Source organism: Lepus europaeus, chromosome 6 (genome assembly GCF_033115175.1).
Source record: "Lepus europaeus isolate LE1 chromosome 6, mLepTim1.pri, whole genome shotgun sequence".
NCBI lineage: Eukaryota > Metazoa > Chordata > Mammalia > Lagomorpha > Leporidae > Lepus > Lepus europaeus.
This window is the reverse complement of record NC_084832.1, coordinates 75,485,304-75,512,140: the sequence shown is the minus strand read 5'-3', so window position 1 is coordinate 75,512,140 and position 26,837 is coordinate 75,485,304. Positions and strand designations below refer to the sequence as shown.

General features: G+C 44.1%; 1 protein-coding gene across 2 annotated transcripts in view; it reads left to right on the top strand.

Moving 5' to 3' along the window:
- The window catches only part of FRY (FRY microtubule binding protein), a 512,138-nt gene that overhangs the window by 398,989 nt on the left and 86,312 nt on the right, over positions 1-26,837 (top strand). For both annotated transcript variants that reach the window (XM_062194404.1, XM_062194403.1), the window contains 8 exons: positions 3,701-3,957; positions 4,767-4,913; positions 7,295-7,463; positions 9,824-9,914; positions 17,513-17,595; positions 23,178-23,328; positions 24,174-24,277; positions 25,032-25,217. In XM_062194404.1, the coding sequence (XP_062050388.1) occupies positions 3,701-3,957; positions 4,767-4,913; positions 7,295-7,463; positions 9,824-9,914; positions 17,513-17,595; positions 23,178-23,328; positions 24,174-24,277; positions 25,032-25,217 (1,188 nt within the window). The remainder of the gene's footprint in view (positions 1-3,700; positions 3,958-4,766; positions 4,914-7,294; positions 7,464-9,823; positions 9,915-17,512; positions 17,596-23,177; positions 23,329-24,173; positions 24,278-25,031; positions 25,218-26,837) is intronic.

Sequence of the window (26,837 nt, the reverse complement as noted above, 5' to 3'; positions counted from 1 at the left end):
ACTGCTTTCCCAGGCACATTAGCAGGGAGCTGGTTCGGAAGTGAAGCAGCCAGAATGTAAACCGGTGCCCATATGGGATGCCGGTGCTGCAGGTGGTAGCTTGACCCACTACACCACAACACCAGCCCTAACACTCAGCTCTTACCAACTGTTCTAAGGATCAGCTAGGGGCCCAAGAAGCAAAGGACTCAAATTTGGAGAGGACAGAGACTACCCAGGAGATGGGTTTCATAGAAACCTAGAGAAGAATGAGGATTTAGGACAGAGTGAGCAGTCCACATCCTCTGATGGAACAGAGATCCCAGAACGTAAGATACAAAAGTGACCCTCTGGATCTCACAGCCTGTTGATGAGTGTGGTCATTTCCGTGAGAGGTGGCAACAGAAGCCGGCTTGCAGTGTCCTGGCTGAGAAAGGAGGGAAGAAAGAGACTTCACCTGCAGGGTTGGGGGCTGGGGGTGGGGGGACTGGGTCAAAGTCAGGGCAGGGGCTTTGAAGGATCAGCAAGATAGGAGCAGGTTTCTTCGTGGCGAGGGAGAAGCCAATGAATTAGGAGAGGCTGATGGTTCGGGGAAGAGGAGGTAAATAGTCCAGCAAGTTTAACAAGGGAAGAAGTTCATGGAGTGAACTACAAGCGCCTTTAGTCTACACTCTCTCCATGAATTTAGCTTTTGGCTATTTTGACTTATGAGTCAATAACTTTTCAAAATAACATGGAAAAAATAAGAGGTTACGATAGATTCCTACCTCGTGTTTTGACAGCCTTGACTCTCATAAACCCTGTGGTGAGGTTTTTATTGCCTGTCATTTCAGGTGACCTAATTACTCTAAGCAGCCAGGCAAGCTGTTCAGGCCCCTCCCAGAGGAAGCAGAAACTGCATCTAGCATCCCACCGACAGCCACATGCATTGTATTTGTTTCTGGAGACATAGAGGAGTGGGGGATTGTTCACATGTCTGTGGCATTTTCTTTTTCTCTCTTCCCTTCCAAAATGCCTCTATAACCCAAGTACTAATGTAGGTACTTGGGGTCCCTCAAAGAGGCATCCCATGCTCTCTGGCTTTGCATCTAAGAGACAAGGTGTAGGAATAAGTGAGCAACAATAAACAAGCAAAGTATGTCCTGCTTTAGGAGGTGACCATTGCTGCAAAAGCAAACCGACAGATTTTGATGCCATTGTTTTAAAATTGGTGTTTGTGGTGCTGCTGTCCTTCTGTTCTGAATTCTTTCCCTCTCCAAAGTCCAGTTCCTTTTTAGAGAGAATTGAAACAGTTCTCCCACCATAGAACTATCCTGAATCTTTGCAACCGGAAGCCATTTTCCTCCAGTGAACTCACCAAAGTGTTCTGTGCCTTTCCTGTGTCATTTGTCACTTGTTCCCTTGCCCTGGATTTGTCACCATGACTTGTCTCAAAGTCTCCTTCCCAGGGGCAGAAATATAGTAAGTCTTCGCTGCATCCATCGTGCCTTGCACAATGAGTCTTCCCTAGAAAATGACCAAAACCTTGGAATAATGAGTGTTCTGCTTGGACAAGGACCCGAGTATGCATCACCTCAGTCCACAGCATCAGTCTTCACAGCCGTACATTTAGAAATTAAGTAAATTTGGAGCCGGCACCATGGCACACTGGGTTAATCCTCCGCCTGCGGTGCCGGCATCCCATATAGGCGCCGGTTCTAGTCCCGGTTGCTCCTCTTCCAGTCCAGCTCTCTGCAGTGGCCCGGGAAGGCAGTGGAGGATGGCCCAGGTCCTTGGGCCCTGCACCCACATGGGAGACGAGGAGAAGCACCTGGCTTCTGGCATTGGATTGGTGCCATTGCGGCCATTTGGGGAGTGAACCAATGGAAGGAAGACCTTTCTCTGTCTGTCTCTCTCACTGTCTGTAACTCTACCTGTCAGATAAATAAATAAAATCTTTAAAAAATAAATTAAGTAAATTTAGAAATTTTGGCCTGTGAAAAACAAAGCAGCCTTAGTGCTGTCTGATGATTACAGAGAACATCAAAATGTTCTTAATTCTCAAAAAAAAAAATTTACTTTTCATTGTAAGAAAAGGGCCAAATCCGTTAAAGCTGCTGTTGTGGGAATCTGCTGGGTTATCTGAGTGTAATTCCTGGGCTCTGTGGCGTTCGATTGCTTAGCAGCTGTGAGCATGCCACATGAGGTAATCTGCCACGCTGGATAGCAACATACACGTGAGACCAGGCTTTCTAATTTCCCTGCGGACAAAACAATTTCTTCTATAGACACGAGGACTAGAAGATTATAAAGCTGTACTTCTGTATCCGTAGGCAGCGTACTGAGATCACAGTGAAATAATGCAGAGGTGCTGTCAGTGAAAGCAATAGTGAAGTGGCTGGGCAGTGTGTGGAGGTCCCACCTTTGGGATTCACTCATCCCACAGAGTGGTGTGCAGCCCTTGCAGGCACCTTCCACCTGCTCTAGAGTATTCCAGTAGGTGCCGCGGCCTGGGCCTATTCCATTATTGGGTTAGTGATAAGGTGATAATGCTAATCACATTGACAAACAGCCTGCTGGATGGCACAGGCACCCTGCTGAGAGAATGCTACATGCTTTATGGCTATGTGTTTTTAAAATTTTCTTAAGGCTGGCACCATGCCATGGTGGGTAAAGCCACTAGCTGTAGTGTCAGCATACCACATGGGCATCAGTTCAAGCCCTGGCTGTTCCACTTCTGATCCAGCTCCCTGCTGATGGCCTGGAAAAGCAGCAGAATATTGCCCAAGTCCTTGGGCCCCTGCACCCATGTGGGAGGCCCTGAGGAAGCTCCTGGCTCCTGGCTTCGGATTGGCCCAACTCTAGCCGTTGCAGCCATTTGGGGAGTGAACCAGTGGATGGAAGATCTCTCTCTCTCTCTCTCTCTCTCTCTGTTGCTCTCCATAATTCAGCCTTTCAAATAAATAAATAAATCTTTTAAAAATTTATTTATATATTACTTATTTTTACTTGAAAGGCAGAGATAACAGAGAAGGAGGAAAATACAAAGATATTCCATCTACTGGTTCACTCCAGGCTGAAGCCAGGATCCTAGAACTCAGTCTGAGTCTCCCACATGGGTGGCAGGGCCCCAAGTACTTGAGCCATCACCTGCTGCCTCCCAGGGTGTGCATCAACAAGAAGTTGGAATCGGAAGCAGAACCAGGACTCAAACCCCTGGGATACAAGCATCCCAAGAGGCATCTTGGCCGCTGTGCCAAATGCCTGCCCCTGTTCTTATTCATGTAAATCCTCGCAGTAACCCACTTGGGGACCTATTTTATAGATGAGGAAACTGGGGAGCAGAGTTGTTGAATAACCAGCCCCTAGTTACCTGCAGCAGCGTGTGGTAGACCTGGAATCTATACCTATGTCCTGACTCCAGGTCCCTTGTCTTGTCCACTCTAACACACTGCCTCCACATACCGCAGATTTGAACCCAAGCAGCTGCCCACCTCCTTCAACTTTCACCACACTTGTGCTCGTCCCCACCGTGCTGGGCCACTTTCCTACCCAGAGCACCAGTGTGGAGCAACAGACTTGAGGACGAGCCTCGGTCTTATGCTTTGGTGGCCTAAGGGAGCTGCTTAGCCTAAGAGAGTGTTATGAAAACACTGACAGTGGGAAGCACTGTTCAGTCTGTGCATATTTTGATTTGCTGGAATAACAACACACGGCTCACCGTTACTGCGCTTCTCTTTAGAGGTGAGCCAGCGATTCCCCACAACGCACCCAAATGGGCGTCAGACCATGCTCACCTACCTGCTGCCCTGGCTGCACAACATCGAGCTGGTGGACAGCAGGCTGCTCCTCCCAGGGTCAAGCCCCAGCAGCCCAGAGGATGAAGTCAAGGACCGGGAAGGGGAAGTGACTGCTTCTCATGGGCTGAAAGGGAATGGCTGGGGCTCTCCAGAAGCCACGTCGCTGGTGCTGAATAACCTCATGTACATGACGGCCAAGGTAAGCTCAGAGCCTCAAATAGCAGAGCTCCCATCACTAAGGAAAAGCCCACAAACTCCGCACTGCAAACCCACGGAACGTGGCATTTATCTTTTGACATCACACACATGGGAGTGGATGGTGGGGACAGCTGCCCAACGCTGTGGATGACTTTAGAGCCATTGAGCTGTGTAAAAATGGTTAGCATTGGGGCCGACACTGTGGTGTAGCAGGTAAAGCCACTGCCTGCAGTGCCGGTGTCTCATATGGGCGTCGGTTCGAGTCCCAGCTGCCCCACTTCCAATCCAGCTTTCTCTTATGGCCTGGGAAAGCAGTGGAGAATGACCCAAGTTCTAGGGTCCCTGCACCCACATAGGAGACCCAAAAGAAGCTCCTGGCTTCAGATCAGCCCAGCTCCAGCCATGGCAGCTGAAGTGGTTAGGGAGTAAACCAGTAGATAGAAGATCTCTCTTTCTCTCTCTGCCCCTGCCTACTCTGCCTTTCAAATAAATTAATTAATTTAAAAAAAAAAAAAGGCTAGGATGGCAGATGGCCAGTTTTATGGTATGTGTATTTTATTGCAATTTTTAAAGAAGCCTAGCATGTAAAAAAAAAAAAAAATCTCATGAATTGGCATTGTACTTGCTTGATTTGCTAGCTCCTGAAAAATAGCATCTTAGCATCTTCCTTCTCAGTGCCCACGTTTCCCACTTCTTATGATTTTGAGATGGACGTGATGTCCAAAACTACTTACACTCCAGCATTTGCTGCCCTTTTGTTTTTCACCGGGGTCTTCTGGTCTGGTTTTTGTGCTGTGTGCTGTGCTACAGTATGGAGATGAAGTTCCTGGACCAGAAATGGAAAATGCTTGGAACGCGTTAGCCAACAACGAGAAATGGAGCAACAACCTGCGGATCACGCTGCAGTTCCTGATCAGTCTGTGTGGGGTCAGCAGTGACACGGTTCTCTTGCCTTACGTAAGTGCCTCCCAGGCTTCCAGCTGTGGTTGTTCCTTGGGGGGGGGGGGGTGGCAGGAGGGGGCTAAGGGGGCCTATGCACAACTCACAAGTCAGAATGTGCTTTCCGCTCCAAGGAAAACAGAGATGGCCATTTTCGGCAGTCAGGCTAATCTCCCTTGGGCTCACCCAGTATTACATAACAGTTCCCTTCTGTCCCTCGTGCCGGAGATGCAGGCCTTTGTCATCCCCTTGCTATAAGCCTTGGGACTTAGAAACCTGTGAATTAATGAGCGGATATTTTTCTAACGGTTACCAAAAGCTGCCTTCTCTAAACCTTAGATCCATATGGCAGAGATGGTAGGGAAAGCTTTGTATATTCTTGAACCAGAATAGAAATGCAGAGTATTCAGGATTTCCTCCAAACATGACCAAAAGAGATCCTCACCACGACATGTTGTAATCAAACTCACCACAGTGAAACATAAAGAAAAGATTCTAAAAGGTGCAAGAGAGAAACGTCAGATTACTCTCAGAGGATCTCCAATTAGACTCACAGCAGACTTCTCATCAGAAACCCTACAAGCTAGAAGGGAATGGCGAGACATAGCCCAGGTACTAAGAGAGAAAAACTGCCAGCCCAGAATACTATATCCTGCAAAGCTCTCATTTGTGAATGAAGGTGAAATTAAGACTTTTCATAGCAAACAGAAACTGAAAGAATTTGTTGCCACTCATCCTGCCCTGCAAAAGATGCTTAAAGATGTGTTACACACAGAAACACAGAAACATGGTCACCAATATGAAAGAAGGTAAAGGAAGGAAACCTCACAGCAAAAGATCACAGGAAGCTCAATTTCTCTTTGACATAGAATTAAACTCTGATGCTCTGTTAAAGCAATGTGTTAAAGTAATCTATTATGTTCTCTTGATGACTGGTAAATTCTAATTGTTCAAAAACAGCTGAATTTTTATTAAGAGCTATGGGTTATTCAAATATGTGCTTATTTTCAAAGATTTGAATAATCACCTTGTAACAATGATCAAATTTGGTCTATGTTATGTCATGATTTTAAGGAATCTTATTTCAACCAGATATTTTGGATTTTGAGCCTTCTTGGCATTCTTGACAGGCATTCAAAAAATCAAAGTTTCAAACAATCTGGTCTCTAAAATTTCCAGTAAATCCTGGACTTTGGTTTTTCCAGTTTGGGCCCAACTGAAAAAATTGAAGGACCTATGTCTCTCATCTTATAGAGACACCAGCTAATCAGGCTATTTGGATTATATTAGAAGGACTGTCAAGATGTGATGTGGTACCAAATTCAGGTGGAAGAAGAGAGAAGTCAACTGAAGGAAGTCCTTCTGGGGTGTCTGATATTTGCTGTCTGTATTTAAAAGTGATAAGATCAACAGAACAGCGGTTTGGGGTTTTTTTGTTTTTTGTTTTTGCTTTTTCTTAAAGATTGATTATCTATCTATCTATCTATCTATCTGTCTATCTATCCGAGAGGTAGAGTAACGGACAGAGAGAGGGAGAGACAGAGAGAAAGGTCTTCCATCTGGTGGTTCACTCTGCAAATGGCTGCAACAGCCGGAGCTGGGCCAATCTGGAGCCAGGAGCTTCTTCCTGGTCTCTCACACAGGTGCAGGGGCCCCAGCACTTTGGCCATCTTCCTCTGCTTTCCCAAGCCATAGCAGAGAGCTGGATCAGAAGAGGAGCAGCCGGGATCTGAACCGGAGCCCATACAGGATGCCGGTACCGCAGGTGGAGGCTTAGCCCACTAGGCCACAGCGCTGGCCCCAGCAGCAGCGTTTTTAAAACCCAAACCCACAGGGCCTTTCTGTGCTGCTCGTTTTTATGAGAGATTTTGTGCCTCCCTGCTGTTGTGAGCTACATAAGCTTACGCACCTCAGGATGGACTAGGGGGCATGCGGCAGCACAGGGCTTTCATCCAGAGGTATTTTTAAAACTTAAAACCATAAAAGCAGCTAAAACTCCTTTGTTTCTAGAGAAGAAGAGAATAGCAGGGGACTGGATGCCTTTCTAAACAAAAATAGCTTGCTGGTTTTCTCCCAGGTTTGTACAAACAAAATTCTTTGTACAGATAAGACCATAGGTGGCAACTTTGAGTTTAGGTGGAATCAGTGTGTTCCAAAAGGGACTTTTTACAAATGAAAGCGTTAGAAGAAGCGGGGCCTTCGACAGCACACTCCTGTCAGAGGGCGCACAGAGAGACGAGTGGTGGTCCGGTTGCTGGAGTCCTCGTAGGCCAGCACAAACAGGAGCCGTCAGGAAGACACTCCTGGTGGTGATGTGTGTAAATGACCAGGCCCCTGGCTGCGCGTTCTTGGGGGCCAGGCTCGGGACAACATCACTAGTTGCCCTTTTCTCTTCTCAGATTAAGAAGGTGGCCATCTACTTGTGCCGTAATAACACCATCCAGACCATGGAAGAGCTTCTCTTCGAGCTGCAGCAGACCGAGCCCGTGAACCCCATCGTGCAGCACTGCGACAACCCGCCCTTCTACCGATTCACGGCCAGCAGCAAGGCCTCGGCCGCAGCCTCGGGTAGGCAGGCCCACCTGGGCGGACGTCCTGTCACAGGTCGCTGGGCTCTCCCATAGGGAGGATGCTAAAGGGCTATGAGAAGCCGTCTATTACTTTTCTTATTCCTGTGTGCACATTTATTTAAAGAGATGGCTCAGGGCCGGCGCTCTGGCATAGCGAGTTAAGCCTCCCTCTGCAGCATCAGCATCTTATATGGGTGCGTTTCGATTCCTGGTTCTTCCATTTCTTATCCAGCTGTCTGCTATGGCCTGGGAAAGCAGTAGAAGATGGCCCAAGTCCTTGGGCCCCTGCACCCATGTGGGAGACTGGGATGAAGTTCCTGGCTCCTGACTCCTGGTTCCTACCTGGCCCAGCCCTGACTGTTGCAATCTTTTGGGGAGCAAGCCAGTAGATGGAAGATCTCTCTCTCACCCTCCCCCACCCCATCGTCTGTGTAACTTTGCCTTTCAAATAAAATAATACATCTTTTAAAAAAATACAGAAATGGCTTAAGAATCACTGTTAAACTCTTAACATGTTTGTGTGTTTTTTATAAAAATTTTCCTCATTTAAGATTTTATTTATTTATTTGAGAGGTAGAGTTACAGACAGACAGAGGGAGAGATGGAAAGGTCTTCCATCCACTGGTTCTTTCCCCAGATGGCCGCAAAGGCTGGAGCTGAGGCGATCCAAAGCCAAGAGCCAGGAGCTTCCTCTGGGACTTCCATAGGTGCAGGGGCCCAAGTGCTTGGGCCACTAACACTGCTTTCCTAGGCCACAAGCAGAGAGCTGGATCAGAAGAGAAGCAGCCAGGACACAAATCTGCCCATATGAGATACTGGCACCATTATTTCATTATTAATGAAATAATCTCGTATGGATGACCAAGAATCAGTAGCTCCGTACTCCTCTGCCATGGTTTTGACCTTGCCCTGATATTCCCCATAGGAATCTCCTCTTCCTATATCTATGGGATTCTGTGATATTCTCTGAATGTTGACTTAAATACCCCACAGCCACACAGGTTGAACATCCTTAACCAACACATCTAAAATTTGAAATATTACAAAATATGAAATTTTTGAGTACCTACATGACACCATACACCTGTTGGATTAGTGTATATAAACTTTGTTTCATGCATGGAAATATTAAAAATATTATGTAAGATTATTTCAGGCTATATGTATAAAGTGTAAACAGTATGTAAGGTGGTTCATAGAAAAATTAAAACATGTTTATTTTTGTAAAAAAATACTGTGAAATCCATGCACAGATTTTTTTTTTTTTTTTTACAGGCAGAGCAGACAGTGAGAGAGAGAGAGATAGAGAGAAAGGTCTTCCTTTGCCGTTGGTTCACCCTCCAATGGCCGCCGGGGCCAGTGCGCTGTGGCTGGCTCACCGCACTGATCCGAAGCCAGGAGCCAGGTGCTTCTCCTGGTCTCCCATGCGGGTGCAGGGCCCAAGCACGTGGGCCATCCTCCACTGCACTCCGGGCCACAGCAGAGAGCTGGCCTGGAAGAGGGGCAACCAGGACAGAATCCGGTGCCCCGACCGGGGCCAGAACCCGGTGTGCCGGCGCCGCAAGGCGGAGGATTAGCCTGTTGAGCCATGGCGCCGGCCAGATTTTTTTATAATATATACTTTCCATGAACTTTTAAAATAACTCATGTATGCAAAACATAAATGAACTTGGTATCTTAGAATATCTTTCCCTCCCCCAAGATATCTCATTAGGTATATGCAAATATTCCTAAATCAAAAAAAAAAAATCTGAAAAGCAAAACACTTAAGTCCCAAGTATTTTAGATAGGGGATCCTCAATCCATTTATCACTTTGAATACACCGGCACCCCAGCATCAGCGCCCCTTGATTTACCCAGTGCTATGACTGCCTTCAGACTTCTCTTCTCCCCCAGGCTCTCTGTCCTCTGAGTGCCACACCCTGCTGCCTGAGCAGTGTTCCTGCAGGGAGACACTAGCCTAGGAATCAGAAGTCTGGAACTTGAACTTGCTTCTCCAGCATTAGCTCAATAACTTCTGAACTCAGAAGCACTAAAGCAGCTAACATCAGGGCAGAACCCACTGAATAAGCTCATAACCCAAGTAGCCAGGAAGAGAAGGTTCAAGAACATAGTAGCTTCCCTTTGGAAGGGAGTTGAGGAATTTGGTTTGACCATCATAGATGTCTAGGATTCTCCCGTTTCGGTGGTGCGTGCTTAGAAGACTGTTGAGGATGTGTGAGAGTCTGCAGAAGACACAAGGAGTCTTTCAAACATGGCACTTTACAGGAAATCCTTCCCTGAAGCTACCTGAGACTTGAGCTTGGGCCCTCTGCACGTGTCTGTGTCTAAGCAGCCTTCTTCTAATTCCATCTCCAGGAACCACGTCCAGCAGCAATACCGTGGTGGCCGGCCAGGACAGTTTCCCAGATGCAGAGGAGAGCAAGATACTGAAAGAATCTGATGAAAGGTCAGTGCGCGCGTTTCACTTCATATCTGGTAGAACTTTGAGCAGCTTCTGTACAGTGTTGGGGAGGTTTTTTGTTGTACCGTGTCAGTACATGTTGGTGCGGTTTCCAAATTTTCACACACACTAAAAGCCTTCTTGGTTCGTTGAAATACACACTGACTTTCCAGCTCTACTCTGTATATCCCTAAAGATAACAGTTTCCTCCTGCACACAGAGCAGAGACAGAGAAAAAGGGATGCTGTTCTAGTGGCTGAACCCACTAATCCCATGGCTTCATAAAAACCACTAGCTGAGGGCTGGTGCTGTGGCGTAGTGGGTAAAGCCTCCACTTGCTATGCCAGCATCTCATATGGGTACCAGTTTGAGTCCGGCTGCTCCACTTCTGATCCAGCTCCCTGCTAATGCACCTGGGAAAGCAGCAGAAGATGGCCCAAGTCCTTGGGCTCCTGCACCAGCGTGGAGACCTGGAAGAAGCTCCTGGCTCCTGCTTCAGATGGGTGCAGCTCCGGCTGTTGCAGCCATCTGGGGAGTGAATCATTGGATGGAAGACTCTCTCTCTCTCTCTCTCTCTGTCTCTCTCTCTCTCTCTCTACCTCTGCCTCTCTGTAATTCTGCCTTTCAAATAAATAAATAAATCTTTAAAAAAAAAAAACTACTAGTTATTCAGCTAGTGGCCAAGACCTTCTGGAATTAGAGGAGATTGCCAGGGGAAATGTTCAAATCTGATTGCTGATTAATTTCCTGGGGGAGAGAGGGGCTGTCTGGCGGTGAGTTCTCTCGTACGTCGTCATTCTGACTTCACTGTTGCTTTGTCCCTTCTCAGTTAACCCACAGCAGTGCCTTTTCCTGCTAAACAGAGTTTGCATTCCTCCACATTAGCTCTTTAATGATAGCATTTCTCTTGCCCACATACCTGTCTTCTCATTCCCCGTGGACCACTCACCAGTAAATAAAATCTGGGCCACTGTTTTCTGTGGATTGTGGAGACCAGGGAGACAAACCAGGAGAGAAAAACAGAACTTCCATGTAAAAACAGCAACCGTAGGAGAATCCGAGAAAAAGCTGAGCCTTTTCTAGTGAGAAATAATGCGGGGGCTCTTTCACTTAAGAAACTCTAACAAGCGTGGAAATCCTCACAAATCCATGTGGTAGAAAATGCAGAGAATCAAATAAGGACGATAATCACTTAGGCCAGAATGCCCCAGGCTGCTTCGTGGCTGTCCTGGGGGCTTCCTCATGAGCACGGGAGCGCAGCAGGGGCTGCAGTGGAATTCTCTGACCCAGGGCCGGCTGCAGGCCCCTGCAGCTCGGCAGGCTCGTTCTCTAACTCAGGCACCTGCTAAAGCCCCCTGCACTCCTGGGCTGCTGTGGGGCCCTTGGGCACACGGTCACCCCCAGGGCTTCCCTTCACAGTAGCAGCTCATACCTGAGGGTCAGTGAATTGCCTATCTTGTCCATTATAGTTCTCTAATAAAAGTCTCATTCATTCTGAGAAATGAGTAAGGGTTTTCATTCTCCATATGTCAGAGACACTTCAGGATTGCTAAGTAGCGTGTTGTCTATAAAATCTCTATTCACTATCACTTTGGACATCCAGCTCATGGTAAAACACCACATCATTTCTCTAAACATGTTTCTCCTTGCTGACCCTTTATTGTTATAGTCTGAGTTTCTCCAGTGACTTTTATTTGGGGTACAAAGGTGGCATTGTTCCCTTTCCCACTACCAGGGCTTCTTTAGGACCAGAGCTGTGAGTGTCCTGAATTTTTTAGGGTGGCCTCTACAATGAAGAAGCCAGCTGTCTCTGTGGTATCAAGGTCAGAGCATCTTTCAGGGAGATTGTCTTGGTTAGCTCTGCTCCCCTGCTCCCTCCCCGTATCTCTGTTGGCCATCAGGAAGCCTGGCATAATTTTCTACCCATATTGTTTATGCATATTCATACACATCAGATTCTTTTATACTGACTATACCAGGGTATTTCAAGAAAGTTTGTGGAAAATGGAATTAAAAGATAAGTCCAGGGGCCAGCGCTGTGGCATAGTGGGTAAAGCCACTGGCTGCAGTCCCAGCATCCCATATGGGTGCCGGTTCATATCCCAACTGTTCCACTGCTGATCAGGCTCTCTGCTATGGCCTGGGAAAGCAGTAGAAGATGGCCCAAGTCCTTGGGCCCCTGCACCCATGTGGGAGACCCATAAGAAGCTCTTGGCTTCTGATTGGCACAATCCAATTGTACCCAATTGGGGTTTGAACCAGTGGATGGAAGACACTGATCTTTCTCTCTCTCTTTCTCTCTCTCTCTCTCTCTTCCTCCCTCCCTCCCTCTCTTTGTCTCTGCTTCCGCCTCTCTGTAACTCTTTCAAATAAATAAGTAAATCTTTTTTTTTTTAAAGTCTATTTTGGTGCTAAAAATTTTTCGAAACCCATGCATATGAGGGGATCTTCAAAAAGTTATTGGAAAAACATATTATGAAAAAACAATATGCATGGGTTTCAAGATTGGGGGCACCAAAATAGACTTACCTTATATTCCATTTTCCCACAATTTTTTGAACTACCCATATATCTATTTCTTTACCTACAGATCTATGGATTGATTGTGTATATACAGATGCATATATGAATGCGTATACATATAGTTATCTATGTGAACAGTCTACTCAAAGAATGTCACCATTCCTCTGATACCATTCTCCACCTGCACTATTTCTTAATCCTATTTGTCTGTATCTCAGCCTAAAATTTCCTTCTCTTTAATCTGCTCACCACACTCCCTTCTTTATAGTTAGTCCCTGTCATGAGCTGTGTAGGTACTTGTACACATGCTCATCTCAACCACTAACGGTCCACATCTGGGAAGCAGAGACACCTGTTTCCATGCTCAGTGATGATCTTACTGCACTGCACACAGTAGACTTTAAACTGTATATTCAGCCAGTAAATTAAAATAGAAATATCACAACCGCAGGGGCAGATTAGCTGTCCAAATGCCACCCACCCCATTTCTCCTTCTTACTAAACTATCGTAGAGGACATCCGTTTGCCCTGTTCTTGACAACCCTTGTAAAGAAAGAGTGCACAGAGACCGTGCTCTTCAGAGCTGCCGTGTTACCAGCTCCAAGGGGCCCTTGCCACCAGCATCCATGGTGGGCTCCAGTGCGTACCATGGAGTCGAGCCCAGCAGGCATCCTGACACCATGGTCACCACTAGATTAATGGTCGTTTGATGAGAGTCAGTGACACTGAATAGCAGTATTCCTGTTGACCAGGGGAAAAGCATAGCTTACACTGAAAGAATGCTAAAACAAGGGTGAAAGAATGCAAACCAAGCTAAGAGGAAGATAAGGTCATTGTATCAAAAGCCTTTACTGAGGAAAACTACTACAAGTTACCATCAGCCTAACCTTCAGATTCTCAAGAGTCAAAATAAAAAAAGAAATCTGTAGAAAATTTTATAACCTTCAGAGTGTTTTTTTAATTATTCACTAGGAATTATTAACAGAAAGTACTCTTAAATTCTAAGAAAGATTTATCATACTGTTTTTTTTTTATTTTTTAAAGATTTATTTATTTGAAAGACAGAGTTACAAAGAAGCAGAAGCAGAGAAAGAGGGAGAGGGAAAGGGAGAGGAAGCTTCCATCCGTTGCTTTATTCCCCAAATGGCCACAATGGCCAGAGCTGGGCCTATCTGAAGCCAGGAGCCTGAGCTTTTTCTGGGTCTCCCATGTGGGTGCAGGGGCCCAAGGACTTGGGCCATCTTCTACTGCTTTCCCAGGTCATTAGCAGGGAGCTGGATCAGAAGTGGAGCAGCTGGGTCTCGAAGTGGTGCTCATGTGGGAGGCCAGCTCACAGTCTGTGGCTTTACCTGTTAGGCCACAGCACTAGCCCCAAAATTTAGGCATTTCATTGCTCTAGTTTTTCTCTTATCAGAGATAGTTCCATGGTATATTTTTGTTTTAATGTTTATTCATTTATTTTCCTTTTTTTTTTTTTTTTTGAAAGGCATAGAGACAGTGACAGATAGAGAAAGATCTTCCATCCACTGGTTCACTCCCCAAATGCCCACAACAGCCAGGTCTGTGCCAGGCTGAAGCCAGGAGCCTAGAACTCAATCCAGGTCTCCCACATGGGTGGCAGGGACCAAGTACTTGAGCAATATTCTGCTCTCTCCCAGAGAGTAGATTAACAGTAAATTTGATCAGAAGTGGAGTAGGCAGGACTCAAACCAGACATTCCAATAGGGGATGAGGACATCCCAAATGGCGACTTAACTGCTGCACCAAATGCCAGCATAAATATATTTCTTAAAATATAACCCTCTGATGTTGAAAGACTATTCAGTCTACTTAATCCTTGAAACTCCCCTAGGGCCCACACCCAGAATGAGCTTCCCCAATCCAAGAAGGCAAAGAGAAATAACAGACTGGATTCTCAGGAGTCAGTGTCTTCCTGCTCCCTTTCCAACATCTGCTGTGCGGCACTGTGGTCTCAGTCTTCTCCAGAGAAGGGAGAAGGACCTGGAAGGGGTTTGCTCTGCTCTTTCATCCCAGCCTCATAAACTCTACCTAACATCCTTTGAGATCTTTCTCAAAAAAGAAAAGGCGAGGCTTGCCATCCATTGGATGACTGCTGCCCTGCCTGGCTCTCCAGAGCACAATTCAGTCCTGACCTCCACCACGGCTGCTCAGTAGCTAGGAGTGCTGCGGAGCTCCCAGGCAGGAGGAGAGCTCCCGACGTGGAATTCTTTCCTGACCCTGCTTTTGATCCTTGCTGAATGATGTCTGGCTCTGCGTGCACCAGTTGTAGCTTTACATTTAGCAGCATAAATATGCTTAAAGAACTTCTTCAGAAGGTAAGAGTGTTGACACACTTCTAGTTTCGCAAGTATCAGTCTGATTGAGATTATTACATGGCCCAGTTCATGTGAGATCTACCAGATGTCCTAGATATTCTGTGTTATGGATTCACAAAGTAATAGGTGCAAAGATAAGATAATGAAGAATGTTTGAAGCACAATGTTGCTGGTGTGGTGAGGGGTGGAGGCCATGTTGGTGCAGCTGTCAAGATACCACTTGGGATACCAGTGTCCCATAGTTCAGTGCCTGAGTTCAAGTCCTGTTGATGCTTGATGCCAGCTGCCTGCTATTGTGCCCCCTTGAAGGAAACACATTATGGCTTAGGTAATTGGGTCCCTACCACCCATATTTCTGACTCAGACTGAGTTCCTGGCTTTGGCCTGGCCCAGGCCCACCTGTTACAGGCACTTGGGAGAACTCTTTCTGTCTGTGTTCCTGTCTACCTTTCAAATAAATAATACTTAAAAAAAAAAAAAAGGTTAGGATAGTTATTACATTTCTACAATTCAGCAACTGAAATCACTGATGCAGTGCTCTGAGGTTACAACCGTTAGGCAGTAGGCCATGTAATGGCGCGTCCAGCACTTTTTCCTGAAACCTTGTTCTTTCTCCACATCCTCATGAGGACTGCTACATCCCTGCTTCTTCGAGTAGTCCAGAGGGAAACAGAGTGTTGATCTGTTGTCAGCTAGGTCAGAACATCCAGTCTGTAATGAAGGGGACATGCATGTTCTGGCTTAAGTTTTGCAGATATCTCTAGAGAGTATTAGTTCTTTGTTTTGTCTGCAAATGTGAGGGATCTTCAAAATGTTCAGAGAAAATGTGTATTATGGAGGCCAGCATTTTGGTACAGTGAGTTAAGCCACCACGTGTGACACCAGCATTCCATATCCGAGTGCTGGTTCAAATCCTGGATGCTCCACTTCTGATTCAGCTCCCTGCTAGTACGCTTGGGAAAGATGCAAAAGATGGCCCAAGTACTTGGGCCCCTGGCACCCATGTGGGAAACCTGGATAGAGCTCTAGATGCCTGATTTCAGCCTGACCCAGCCCTGGCTGGTTGTTGCGACCATTTGTGGAGTGAACCAATGGGTGGAAGATCTCTTTCTGTGTCTCTCCCCCTGTCTCTGTCACTCTGCCTTTCAAATAAATAATAACAAATCTTTTTTTTAAAAAAAAAAAAGTGTGTATCATGAAAAAAACTATGCATAGATTTAGAAATTTTTTGCACCAAAATATACTTAGCAATTCGATCACTTTTTGGCCCTTTGGCTAAGATCAAGTGTAGCAATTCAAGTTTTACATGAATTTTTGAAGTACCCTCATATATTAAGTAGCTAGAGCCTGCTGTATGTCTCTTATATAAAATAAATATATTCCTACCATTGCATCCACATGTCCCCTAAGCCATACTCTTTCCCTACCTTCTAGGTAGTTGGATGATAAATATGCTGTTGATTTCCAAGTGCCCTGAAGAGACAGGGCCTTCTAGAAATTCTAGGTAGAAGCAAAACAACTAATAACTTAGAGTTGGATGTTGTCTTGCAGTTTGGGAAATGCATTGCATGATTTCTTTTGATTCTCCAAGAAAAAAGTCAATCAAATAAAAGGTGACATGTTATTCCCTTCTGCCAGTTGTGGAAAGAGGGTCTCCAAGAAAATGAGGGTCCTGGCCATGGTTGATGAACTAGTGAGTGACAACTTGGTCTAAATCTCACGTTCTGCCCATAAAAGGCAGCATGGCCCTGCAAGTGTCCCTGCACTGCCACCTACCTGTGGTTGACACTGGACAAGCTGTTTGCCATCACTGGGCCTCAGTTGCCTCGTTGGTAAATTACGCTCATCTTGTAGATGCACGAGCCAGATTCTGTAAGATGCTGTGTGTGAAGTTACTTCCTCTTTCTTTTTATTTTTTTGGATTGCTTCTTAACAAGCATCAAGAAGGACCGAACAGGAATCCCTCTGGTTACATTACAGCCCAACTAATACCTTTCCCTGAAAACTCAAAGACTAAAGCTAGATGTAGCCCAAGGCTTGTTATGAAATTACTTTTGTGTATTTTCGATTCTACCTATTTTCACTTATCTAGGCATCCAGCAAATATTTTTGGTCACCTATCATGCTCTCTGAATAAAGGAATCATATGATTCAGAATGAGGCCCTCTTTCTTTCCAAAGCAAATGTTATAGTTTTCTCTAGTTCAATTAAAACGTTAGCCATCAAGTTTTGAATTTGTACTTTTGAGCAAACATGACCACGAGTCCTCTGATAGGAAAGATGTTTGGAGTTCGGGCCGGCACTGCAGCCTGTGGTGCCGGCACACCGGGTTCTAGTCCCAGTTGGGGCGCCGGTTCTGTCCCAGTTGCCCCTCTTCCAGGCCAGCCCTCTGCTGTGGCCCGGGAGTGGAGGATGGCCCAAGTGCTTGGGCCCTGCACCCGCATGGGAGACCAGGAGAAGCACCTGGCTCCTGGCTTCAGATCAGCGCAGTACGCCGGCCGTAGCGGCCATTGGAGGGTGAACCAACAGTAAAGGAAGACCTTTCTCTCTGTCTTTCTCTCACTGTCCACTCTGCCTGTCAAAAAATTTTTTTAAAATTTTAAAAAGATGTTTAGAGTTCAATTATTATAATATTTCTTTAAGAAAGCGTCATCAGAACTAACTAGTAACAAGAGTATATGTTTATGAGTCATAGCACATACACATACACATTGATATTTCATGTGCTTGTTCTTGTCTTTGAAGGTTTAGCAATGTCATCAGGGCCCACACTCGCCTGGAGTCCAGATACAGCAATAGTTCTGGAGGGTCATATGACGAAGACAAAAGTAAGTATACCAAGGGCCTGGGGGCTTCCAGAGGGAATGCAAGTGGTTGGGCAATGGAAAACTAGTGTTTAGATTATTCTAGTTACAATTATTTAAAAGGACCCATAAATATTAAATAACCATTTAATCCAACCATGTAAATCAGCATACAGAAGCATCTTGAATGTGAAAAAAAAATCAAGCAGTGAACAATTGAAATCAAAATTAAAAATTCAAACTACTAACCAATCCCATATTTTTGTATTCTTGGCATTTTTTCTTGGTGATGCAGTTGGGGACAGGCCAGTAAAGTAGTATCCCATTAGAAAACAAATATTCTGGTTTGGTTTTGTACCTGTTTTAGGAGTAGATTCAACCTGTAAGCTTCGTGAGCCTGCTTGCCCAGAACAGAGTCTGATTGCACATTGAACCTCTCAGTAGCTGAGTGAACACTGCTAAACTGGGAGAAGGCTTTGTTCCAGCAATTTCTCTGATTTGAGCAGCTGGAAAAACCAAAAAGGTCCATGCATTCATTGATTTGTCCTAGCCACAGACAACTTCTATAGATATAGAGTAGGTATAGAGAATTAGTTGGTCATGAGTTACAGGAAGTCTGGAAGCAAAAAACTCTGCCAGGGACATTTAGGTGTGCTAGGGAAATCAGTAAACTATGCTCTGGAATTAATTGTTTTATTTTGGTGGAAATCCCAAGTAAAGTGGTATTTCAAGAGTTAAGTGCACTTTGTAGTTGTTGTTTTTAATATTTTTTAAAGGAAGTGTGCAGAGTCGAGTAAGAGATAAATAACTCCAATGACCCCATATTTCAGTTTCCCTTACTCTACTTCCTGTTGCATAGACAGGTCGTTCTCTGCCATCCAAAATAGCAGTGGGAGGAATGTCTATAATCCATACATAATTGTTTTAATCTAGCTTTGGTTATGTTACCTATGCCCCTATAAACCTTTGTGCTGGAGCTATCATTAAGAGGCAAAACTATATTCTCCCTTCTTTCTGTGCCCCATCAGGGATCTGTACCATCCAAACACTGAGCCATGAGTTCCAGAAGGAATCAATTTTTGCAGATGAGAGTAGTATCTGAGAAGTGGGGAGTTGTTATTTAAGAGAAGTCTGATTACTGTGGCAATATTTGGAAACCCAAAATTTGAGAGCAGAAAAGTTGAATTGTGAATAGGTTAGCACTCTAATCCTGACTTCTCAGAGTGTGGCCAGCCTGGTACAGCAAAGCCTAGCAGTCCATGGCTGTGGATGTTACATTAGGAATATTGCTACACTTTGGCTATCTGGGTTGCTTTACAGTAGCTATGAATGTATAGAATGTACACAGTAGAATGTATAGTATCTGTACATCCTGGGTACATGACATGGAATTTGATAGAAGAATTATAGTGAATAGAATCTTAGAGTCCTCTTGTTCTGAAACCTCATATCCCTTATATTTATTGAAATAGTGAATTATAGGGGATAATTTTAATAAAGTGAGGTAATTATGCCACTGTAGAAACTGAAATTGCTGACTTTAAGGACAAAAAGAAAAAATAATAGAAGTATTTGTGAAGAGAAAAAAAAACCTAGTGTGAATTCAGATAACACATTTTAAAAAGTCCAGTATTGTCATGTGACCTTTATTTTATCTAGAAACATAGCTATGAATGACATATTAATGGGAAAATTTTGAATCTAGATCGTCATTTAGTTGCATATCAAAAATATCCTTTACATGATTATTCCTATTTATGAGGTTCATGACAACAAGTTTTAGGCACTGAGATCATATATTTTAACTTATTCATTTTCAGATAAAATAAAATCAAGCTACCCAACAGCCATCACAGAATGTTCCAAAAATATGTATGAGGATCTTTTCCCCAAGTGTTCAAGGAGTGCTATCTCTTTACTTTGTCCTAGAGGAAGCAACATGTCTAACAGGACACAACTACCCATAAGACTTTAGGAGTTGGGACCTCTCTGATGTGTTATTGTTCTAGCTACATAATGATGGATATGCCACAAGAGAGGTGAAGGTTAGGAGGCTTAATTCCAAAACCTTAGGGCCAGATGTCTGGGCTGTGCAAAGAGTTGATTATTTTCTCCCTAATTTACTGAGGGGATCAGCAGAGACAGGAGGTCTAAGAAGGGGTCAGCAGAGATCAAGTGGTCCCATGCTTCAATATCTGGGTTTATTCAAAAGCAAACAGTATGCATAGTTTCTAAAGTGTATTTTATATTTAAAAAAAAAAAAAAAACCTTGAGTGCAATGGACAAGCAAATTGATTTAGACCTAGATCTATAATGCAGCTCTCTACCAATATTATGTAAGCTCTCCCCCCACAAAAAAAAAAAAAAAACTACTTAAAATACCTGGATTATTTTCCAAGGTCACGGGCTAATGTATCCAACCCCATAGGAAGAATACAACCAGTTAAGCAGAAAAGTAGCTGAGTTATAATGGTTTAAACCTAAGATTTAGGTCACACTAATTCTTCTCAGCAAATCTTTGCTGATTGGATATACATGTGGGATCTTCAAAAAGTTTATGAAAAATGCCTTTTATCAAAAAATTATACATGGATTTCAAAACTTTTGTTCCAAAATAAACTTATCTTTGTATTCCATTTTTCCGTAGCCCTTTTTGAAGTCCCTTCATGTATATCCAAGTACATCATTAAAAGCAAAAATAATGCACCTTTCCTTGTGGAAAATCTCCAAAGTTGGACTACAATATTTCCAATATTCTCCTCTTTTGGGTCCCCATTCAAGATTTATTACAGAGCAGCTAATTACTTAGTACTTCTGCTAGCTTATCCTAGATGGTTATCCAAGAAGTTGATTTGCTGAAAGTGGGACATTCTGTGGGTCAGTCGTAAGAGTCTGAACTGAGGGCCGGCGCCGTGGCTTAACAGGCTATCCTCTGCCTTGCGGCGCTGGCACACCGGGTTCTAGTCCTGGTTGCCCCTCTTCCAGGCCAGCTCTCTGCTATGGCCCGGGAAGGCAGTGGAGAATGGCCCAAGTCCTTGGGCCCTGCACCCGCATGGGAGACCAGGAGAAGCACCTGGCTCCTGGCTTCGGATCAGCGTGGTGCGCCGGCCACAGCAGCCATTGGAGGGTGAACCAACGGCAAAAAGGAAGACCTTTCTCTCTGTCTCTCTCTCTCTCACTGTCCACTCTGCCTGTCAAAAAAAAAAAAAAAAAAAAAAGAGTCTGAACTGAGATGTATTACTGGTGTACTTGCTTTAAGTTTTTTTCTGGACTAAAATTGCCATGGCAAGGCATAAAATTCTAGCTACTCACTTGTCAGTGCGTTAGAATGAGCCGACAGTCACTTTTTGAGGAGATCCCTGACCTCACCCACCAGAACTCCTTTAGCTCATTTCCTGGGAGAAGTGGAATGTTCATTCTAGTGCCTGGCCTGGTTTGAGTCCTGAGTTGTCATAATAGGAGGGATCCCCTCCACCAGCCTTGCTAGCTGTTAAGATCAATATTCTGTACTGGACCAGCAGCATCAGTCAACTACAACCATGCACCACATAATGACCTTTTGGCCAACAGCAGACCACAGCTATAATTGTGGCTCTGCCACATACCCTCAGTGAGCAAGCAGTAAGCTATATCATCCAGGTGTAAGCTTACTATATGATACTTGCACAACAAAATCACACAGGCACATTTCTCTGTGTCCCTGAGGTTAAACAATGCATGATTGTACCTCTTGATACCTTTCAGAAGTGACACTGAAAAACACAATATTTGAAAGGAAAATGCCTAAAGATGATGTACTATATCCTTCCTCTTACTATGTTAAGCTTGTCCCAAGATTGTCTTAAGCTTGTGCCAGCTTGTCTTAAGACCTGGACCTGGGTCATAATCAAGTGACCCCCTATAGAATTACTTACCTTGAATGTCCACAGGCCTATCATGAGAGCATTATAAGAAATAAAGCCTCATTGCTTCGCTTACTTGAAAGATGGTGTTGATGAAGTTCATTCATTTAAAAAATATTTGTTGAGGGGACCAGCACTGTGGCGCACTTGGTTAATCCTCCGCCTGCGGCACCAGCATCCCATATGGACACCAGGTTCTAGTCCGGGTTGCTCCTCTTCCAGTCCAGCTCTCTGCTGTGGCCTGGGAAAGCAGTGGAAGATGGCCCAAGTCCTTGGGCCCCTGCACCCCCATGGGAGACTGGGAAGAAGCACCTGGCTCGGATCAGCACAGTTCCAGCCGTTTTGGCCATTTGGGAAGTGAGCCAACAGAGGGAAGACCCTTTTCTCTCTCCCTCTCACTGTCTGTAACTCTATCTCTCAAATAAATAAATAAAATCTTTAAAAAAAAATATTCGTTGATCCCCTGCTATGCGCCAGGCACTGTGGTGGTACTTGGGAAGCAACAATGAACAAAACAGAGAAAGTTCCTACTCTCTCGGAGCTTGCATTAGAGTTGGGGGAGGCAGGGCTGGTGATTCAGCCCAAGTGAGGAAATTTGAAGCAGAAACAGATTAAGAGCCAGCAAGTACTTGGCATGGGGATGGATTTAAATACAGTGGGCAGAGAAAGCTTCTGTGATAAGGTGAAGCAAAGGAGCAAGGCAGGCAGGTGCTTGTGGAAGAGCATCCCAGCCACAGGGAACAGAGGCAGCTCAGAACCTGGCCTGATCACAGAACAGCGGGGAAGCCAGACGGCTGCGACAGAGTGAGCAGAGGATGGGCGGAGGAAATCAGCCAAGAGAGGTGCAGTGGGGGGGTCTTGGAAGCGCTTCCAGGCCATGGGGTGGATTTCAGATTTCATTTTGAGGGTAAAGGGAAGCCACTGGAGAGTGCTGAATAGAGAAAGAGATACAGCTGAACTGTCTTAAAAGGGTTGCTTGGAGAGGGGCAAGAAAAAAAGTAGGAAGACAGTTAAGAGCCCATTGCAAGAATTCTTGTGAGAAAGGATGGTAGCCTAGACCATGAGAGTCAGGAAGACGATGAGTGGCCATCCGAATAGGTTTGGAAGCCAGAAATCATCAAATATGATGATAACATTAAGTTAATTAACCTGTTTCCCCCTCTATAAAATAAGGATAATAGTAATAGGTACCTATTATTATACTGCTTATATATAAGATGCCTAGAATAGTATCTGGCATAAAGTGAGTGCTCAGTGTTAGTTCCTAATGTTATTTTTATTATTATTTCTACTACTATATCATCATCATGGTTATGAGTTGGCTGTGAGAAGTGAGTGGGAAATCAGGAATGACTGTAAGGTTCCTGTCCCGAGAAGACTGGAAATCTGGAATTGTGTTTTATTTAGATGGGAAAAACTAGAGGAGCAAGTTTTCACAGTGGTGGGAATTCACGTGATTTAGTGTTTTCCTTTTTGTGTGTCTGTATTTTCCTTTTCTCTATAATGAATAGCTATAAATTAGTAATCAAGTAATAACCAATCAAGTAAGTACCTAAGCAAGGAATTCTAACTCATTTGACCATGTAATTCATAGTCACCAAATTGAAAGGTTGGAATGTTATTTTTACAAACATGGCATCTGGAAAATTCTTTCTAAATACACTGAGAAGGGAAAGCAAAAATCGTGTCTCTCTCACCCTACAGATGATCCAATCTCTCCCTACACGGGCTGGTTATTGACTGTTACAGAAACCAAACAGCCGCAGCCCTTACCCATGCCCTGTACTGGAGGATGCTGGGCACCCCTGGTTGACTATCTCCCAGAGACCATCACTCCCCGGGGGCCACTCCATAGGTAAGCTCCATGGGCCAGGAGAGGGAAACAGCCACTTACCTTTGAGCTTCTCTGCCTATGAAACCAGGGAAACCACTCCAGTTCCCATCAGATTAAAGGACGTTTGAAGTCAGTAGGATCATGTCTGACTTGATTGCCAGCTCCCAGCAGAGTTTGGTCACCTGTGAACCCATGTGAGGAGAGCCACCTTGTGATCCTTGGAATTTCTCCTGATGTCCTCTTGACATGGGTATTTGTTCTGTGATGCTTTAGAGACTGTAAACAATTTGAAGAGAAGGACCTTGTCTTTACTACCTCTACCTCAGAGCTTTTATTACCTGCTAACTAGTAGATGCTCCATTATGCAGTTACCTCAACCAGTATTTCTTCTTACTATGGGGCTGTATGCTGTCAGAAATTAACCTTGGAAAGAGCATTCAGCTGGCAATTAAGGTGACTGTGTCCCGTATCAGAAAGCTTCAGTTTGATCCCCAGCTCTGGCTCCTGACTCCAGCTTCCTGCCAATGCAGTTTCTTAGAGGCAGCAGTGATAGCTCAAGTAATTGGACCCCTGCCACCCACAAGGGAGACCTGGATTGAGTTCCTGGCTTCCAGCTCCAGTCCAGCCCAGTTCTGATCGTTGTAGGCATTTGGACTGAATCTATAGATGGGAACTCTCTCTGTATCTCTTTACCCATCAACAAAAATTTCTTTTTAAAGAAGTTGACCTCTATTTCCCCTGAATGTGAGGTTTAAATCATTATTGAGCGAGGTGTAATGGTTGTAGTTAATGGTGACTTCATAAATCTATCAGTGCATTTCCATTCTCTCCAGAAGTTGCGTTAATTTCATTATTTCTTGGATTAGGTGCAACATTGCTGTAATTTTTATGACTGAGATGGTGGTGGATCATAGTGTAAGAGAAGATTGGGCTCTCCATCTACCATTATTACTGCATGCTGTCTTCTTAGGTAAGACTGGATCGGTAGGACCTTTAACCTGTTGACTCAGAAACACAGGAGTAAACCATAGAGATTTCTTTTTATATTGACATCCTGCTTCCCTCTTTTCTGAGATAGTTTAGTCTTTTCCATTTTTCATTGGCCTTTTGTGACATCTGCTCTAAAATTTCACTTGATCATTGTTTAAAATTGCTCTGTTCCTACAATGTAAATCCAGTGGTACCTCGCTAATGCGATATCTGTAAAGATAGCCAACCCAAGTTGGGCCTTTTTGAGGATCTCTGATTGAAGTAAACACTTAAAGGCATGAGACATGGTGCATAGAGAGAAAGAATGCAGAGCACAGAGGACCAGGCACTGGGCTTCAGAAATACCCAAACTGTGGAGTACAATGTAGCGTGATAGCTAGAAAGTGCCAGAACTTTAGGTTGAAAGCGACAACTAAAATTAGAATCCTTCAGTAACAGGGAGATCCAAACAAGAGAACATCTCAGGATGGAGGAATGCTAACCATGTTCAGTGCTACAGAGAGGTCAAGAGAAGTGCATCTATCAGCCTTTTATGAGGACATGTGATTTAAGGAGTAAAGTTTTTTATTTTTCCTAAGCCCAACTTCTTTATGTTGGTAACACAAGCAATAACAAAGGAAACTAAACATTCTTTGAACGTGTTCCTCCTGAATATCTGGGAATCTTTACTATCCCTGGAATCTAAACGGGCTTAACATTTGTTTATACTAAGAGATTCCACGCTTTTGTTCCAGGTTTGGACCATTACCGGCCTGAGGTCTTTGAACACAGCAAAAAACTGCTTCTTCACCTCTTGATTGCCCTCTCTTGCAACAGCAACTTGCATGCCATTGCTTCTGTGCTCCTGCAGACTCGAGAGATGGGTGAAGCTAAGACTCTAACTGTTCAGCCAGCTTACCAACCTGAATATCTCTATACAGGTAATGAGAGACGCCACAGAGAGCCTGCAGACTGGCACAAATAGGAAGGAACCTGCAGGTGTCAGGGGAGCCCAAAGGAGCTGTTCCCATGTGATTGCCTCCAACTTCTCAGCACAATAAATCTGCCACATATCACTCAATGTGAACTAGCCCCTCAGAAGTCTTCTTCATTATTGAATATTTTTAAATATATCTTCCTTATATGCTACTTCCATGAACATGTTCCGGTTGATGCACTGGAAATTCAGGTGCGCATTGGCCAAGAGCAGGAGTCTAGAACGTTGAGGGTGAGAATGGAGACGATCTTGACCATCTCATTCTTCATGAGAGCAGGTCTTGGCCAAGGTGCCAGGGGTGATGCATGTGTACCTTCCAGTTGCCATGAAGCAATCTTCACTTTATTGAATTTTCTAGATGGCATAATTTAGTGGGACCCTATTAAAAACCATTTTTGTTTTGAAACTAAAATTGTCTTCTTAGAAATGAGAACAGAAAGCATTAACTGAGCCAAAGAAATGACTCTGCCATGATGAGCTATGGAAAGAAGCCATTAAATTATTACCTTGGAAGTCACTGGTGTTGCTGTGCATGAAAATGTGGCCAAAAGGGTTAACCAATAGTTCTCATTTAGAATGAAATGTTTAGGGTATCTTAAAATGTTAACAAAGATTACCAACTCACAGCGCTCAGGGCTACTTTTTAAACTGGTCATTTTATACATGATATGGGCATTGGATATGGTATGGCATTTTATATGTCATAAGTGCTGCACCACAAGAGCTAGCTAACCAAATAGTTTTTTCACTACTTTGAAAAGGATGCAAATTTTGCTCAATACATATGCATAGCACTGTCTTGTCTTCTAGCCAATATTAGCAGATTTCTTTGGAAAGCAAGAAGTCCTCATTAACTCTGAGATGGAAGGCCCACTGACCTGAGCTGAAGCTCTTCATTTGAACCAAGCCACACTTAACTGAAAACAACCCATCAATAGCTTCTCAGACACACAGAGTTCTTTTTACTATAGATGTTTAATTTTTTAAAACTCTGAGTAGTTCTTAGAGTTCTGGTTCTAATTTCTGGAGATAGGGATGTATTCCATAAAGTATGTGGTCTTAGACTTAGAAAATTGTAGTCTGTTAAGTGATGTATCTCTGAGTGTATCAGTTTTGTATTCATTATACTGCTGATGTGATATAAAATGACTTAAAGCAAGAATTTACTTTAAAAAATAAAAACTACATAATACCATAGGTAAGACAAATAACAGATGGTTAAAGTGATTAAATCTATAGTCTATAAGGAACAGATATTCAAACACATGAGATTTCCTTCTTTATACACATTTATTGAACACTGAGTTTGAATTATACTTGCTAAAACCTGTCTGATAGGAATTATTGTCCTCACCTTATTCTAATAGGAAACTAAACTATAAGGCATTATATGAACCCCCTGAGGTTACGCTGACACTGGCAGAGATGCTGTTCAAACCCAGAACTCATCCTGATTCAGAGTCTGTAGCACAGGACTGTGTAACTTTTAATGATTATTAATTAGAGGAAAAGCAGTGGTCACATGTGTACATTTCATATCCACATCATAGCCAGAGATATGAAA